General features: G+C 46.8%; 1 protein-coding gene across 1 annotated transcript; it reads right to left on the bottom strand.

Annotated features, from left to right (window-relative positions):
- Window positions 1-1332, bottom strand: LOC116114346. Its single transcript, XM_031400492.1, has 2 exons — window positions 855-1332; window positions 1-689 (listed from the first exon to the last, which is right to left on the bottom strand). Exons 1-2 carry the CDS (start codon window positions 1330-1332, stop codon window positions 1-3), a joined length of 1167 nt encoding a protein of 388 aa, XP_031256352.1.
- Between the last annotated feature and the right edge of the window lie 2382 nt (window positions 1333-3714).

Genomic DNA, 3714 nt, shown 5'->3' on the forward strand with positions numbered 1-3714 from the left:
TCAGCCCAAGATGATGTTGTATGACGAGGGGCTGTCGATTACCAGAAAAATGGTTTGTTTATTAACTCCGTCGGCGTAGATAGGGAGGATGATCTCCCCGATAGTATACTTCTGCTCAGAGCTGAAAACAACTAGCAGCGTCGGCCGCCTGCTGATGTTTGTCTCTTCAAATCCCATAGCCGTCACTGTTTTGAGAAATAGGATGTTTACTGAAGAGCCTCCATCTGCGAATACTCTTTTTACTAGGATGTTGGTGACCTGCAGGGAGATGACTAGGGCATCGTGATGAGGAGCGGCCAAGACAATCGACTCTTCATCTTCAAACTGAATTACCTGATGAGTGTGTGACCGCGAGATCGTATGGATGGACTGGACTTCATGGTGGTGGTTGGCTTTGGCATATCGCTTGGCCGATGAGTAGCTTACTCCACTGATCTCTGATCCTCCAGAGATGAGCGAATAGAAACCTTTTGGTGTAGGTTCTCGCGGAGGTGGTGATGGTTCTTTTGAACTCTTATGGCTAATGGTGTTCTTCCCCTTATCGGTTAGCAAATCCCGGAGATGTCCCCTCTTTAGAAGTGCAGCGACCTCTAGCCGTAAGGTGATGCAGTCTGCGATATTGTGCCCATGATTGTCGTGGAACTCGCACCATTTGGTCTTATCTCTCCTTGCCTTGGGATTGAGCTTGCCTGGCCACTTAACAATGGATCACATTCCCTTCATAATAGCGACGACCTGGGTTGGCTCGACATTGAGGCTGTATTCCGATATCTTGTACCGGTTCGATCCGAATTGTCTGCTCTCGGTTCTTGTTGGTTGACGATCATATGGTTTCCTTGCTCTATTCGAATTACATGCTGGGGGTTTGTAGCGGTGCTCCACTGGCCTGTGTTCTGGCTTCATGTCATTCCACCTTGAATCGTATCTGGAGTAAATCGTTTGGTTTATCTCATCCTCCTCCCACCTTATTTGGATCACTGCCCGGGCCAGGGCATCTTTCATTGTGGTGTAACCCAGCTTTGTAAGTTCTTTGTATAGCTCTCCGTCCGGGAGGAGACCCTTCTTGAAGACATCTACGGTTGTCTCAAGGTTACATGCAGGGATGGAGATCTTCTCTTTGTTAAACCTGCTAACATACTCTCTCAGTGGCTCTCCCCTTCTCTGGTATACTCTGTATAGGTCAACCAACAGCTTCTCGAGTTTCTTGCTACTGGCGAACTGTTCAACAAATGTGTCGGTGAGTTGAGCGAATGAATTGATGGATCCGTTCGGGAGATTCGTGTACCATTGGAGTGTTGGGCCAGATAAGCTCGAACAGAAACTTTTGCACATGCAGGCTTCCCTAAGTGGTCAGGGTATTGAGACGGTGAACATCTGCTGCTTGTACGAGGCTATGTGATCATTCGGATCGGTTTCGCCGTCGTACAGTTTCATGTTGGGGATAGTAAACTTCTGAGGCATGTCGGCTAGGGTGATCTCATCCACGAATGGTGAATCTGCATAACAATGGGGCCTGCTCTTCTTAGTTGGGATCGGCATTCCTGGAATGCGTCGCATCACTGCTTCCACATCGGCTAATCTCTTAGCTAATACATGTTCCATAGGAGAAGGGGACACCACTAGGTCATCCCGCATGACCGGGTCAGCCTTTGCAATTGACTTTGGTACATTCTGTTGGGTCATCCCTCGTGGGATAGTCTAACAAGTTGTTCCTTCATGCGTTCCCTAGTAACATAGATCTTCGGTCATTCCTTCTGGTTGGATGACTCCCATGGTAACTGTTCTAGTGTTTCGCCCTACATGGATGGTCAGGGGAGTCCTCTGATAGTCATTCGGTTGGTCAGGATGGATGGGCTCTGGTGCTGTTTGTTTAGTTTGGCCATTCATCCCGTGAGGATGAGCCGAGCCGAGCCGAGTATATGTTGGGATGGTCAACTGGATGTAAGGTGGGATGGTTAGATTGGGCTGGTCTTGTGGATGAGGGCTTTCTGCCACCGGATCGTCTTGATCTTGATGTTGGGATGAATTGGCTAAATGATGTTCTATAGGCATATCTTTATCTCCATGAATCAGGACAGAGTCGTCGACCGTAGAAGGGTTTAGCAGATGCGGCCTTTTGCTGAAGATCGAGGGTCGGTGCTTTGGCGTAAGGAGAGGTTGCATGGACGGAACATGGGTGTGGAACCGATTGGGGGGTGCTTGGCCAGACAGGAACTCTAGATCGTAGAATTGACTAACCTTCTCCTTAAGAGACTTGTTTTCTGACCTGATGGACGCGTTTTCTGTCCAGATCGCATTGTTCTTGGCTTCCAATACGGCTACCTTGTCCGAGTTCTATTGCATGAGAGCGGTTAGAGCTTCCAGTTTGGCCTCGAGGCCGGGATTAGCGTTGTTGGAATTGTCAGCCATGGAAAGTTCCTCTACGTAGCAGGGTTCGTTGAGTCGAATGATTGCTAGAGGCCCCACGGTGGGCACCAAACTGTAGATGAAAAAATCTACCCGTACGGAAGGGGAGTCTGATCCCGTGAGGTTGAGGCCACCAGCAATCCGCTGCACCTGCACACGTAGAGAAACAAACGCGTGAAGCGAACGGGAAACACCAGGATGGTGTTTGCCATAGGCACTCCGACGCTCAAGTCAACAAGGCTGAAAGAGGTTAGTATAGTGAGGGCTAGAGAGTAGAGATGTTACCGGAAGTCTAGTCGGGGACTATGACTACGGCAGTGATGTGAGGCTCTCAAGTCAGAGCTTCAGGTGTGAAGGTGATATGTAATGTGTCTTTTGTGAGACGGTTGACCTCTATTTATATAGTGACTATCTGGTCTCTCAATCCTAGTAGGAGTAGGAGTCCGAGTGTAACTCTGATGCAAACCCTAGAAAAGTTAAGGCAATGGTGAGCTGTCTTACCTGCATCCGAATAGGAAGGTGATCTGAACAGGAAAGTTACTTTGAGTAGGAAAGTGACCAGGAACAGGAAAGTCACTTTGAATAGGAGATTGAACAGGAATAGGAAAATGATCAGTGAGGGCCATGGGCTCTGAACTCGCCTACAGGCCCATGAAGTGAGCTAGAATTGGGAGGCCCGTGCCCGATGGTTTGGGTCGGCCTTCTCTCGTATCAAATGGGACTAATTTGGCTTGGGCCTCTTTAGGACTGGTTCTAGCCTTTTCTTCACTGGTGGTCCTGTTTTCCTATTTAGGCCAAGGACGATTTTTGGCCCTAACAGTCACTAGCTTTATTAAACAACTAACTTGATTCCGTTCTACTAAAAAAATTTATATATCTCCTGATTTATTTTTTTATACTTGTAAATAATCTTGTATATCAATTCACCCAAGATAAATCTCAAGGCCCATTACACACTTCTAATAAAATTTAGAAAAATTTTATTAAACCCCCATGCGTTTGAAGAATTTGAAAGCACCCATTGGTTTCGGAAATTGGACTCTAGCCTCCATTCCATTAAAAATTTCGGTTAACTTAACTAGAAGTTAGATAAACTTGTTATTTTGAATTTAAAGTAAGGGCATTCATGACTTTTCATGTCCCTAACCAAACCCTATTTTTTTCTCACCTTTTCTCCCTTTTTTTTCTTCTTCTTCTTCTTCTTCTTCTTATGTTTCTCCCTTATTCTTTCTTTTCTCTCCCTCCCTCCCTCCCTCCCTCTTCTTCCTCCCTTCTCACCACCAGCAAAGCCCTAACGAGCTTTCCCAA

This window comes from Pistacia vera, unplaced genomic scaffold (genome assembly GCF_008641045.1).
Source record: "Pistacia vera cultivar Batoury unplaced genomic scaffold, PisVer_v2 Contig1218, whole genome shotgun sequence".
Classification (NCBI taxonomy): domain Eukaryota; kingdom Viridiplantae; phylum Streptophyta; class Magnoliopsida; order Sapindales; family Anacardiaceae; genus Pistacia; species Pistacia vera.

Bases quoted from the DNA above. Each gene is read 5' to 3' on its own strand.
- LOC116114346 (XM_031400492.1), bottom strand. From the start codon at position 1,332: ATGTGCAAAAGTTTCTGTTCGAGCTTATCTGGCCCAACACTCCAATGG. The intron at 690-854 runs GTAATTCGAATA...TTAAGTGGCCAG, and splicing joins CCGCTACAAACCCCCAGCAT to GCAAGCTCAATCCCAAGGCA.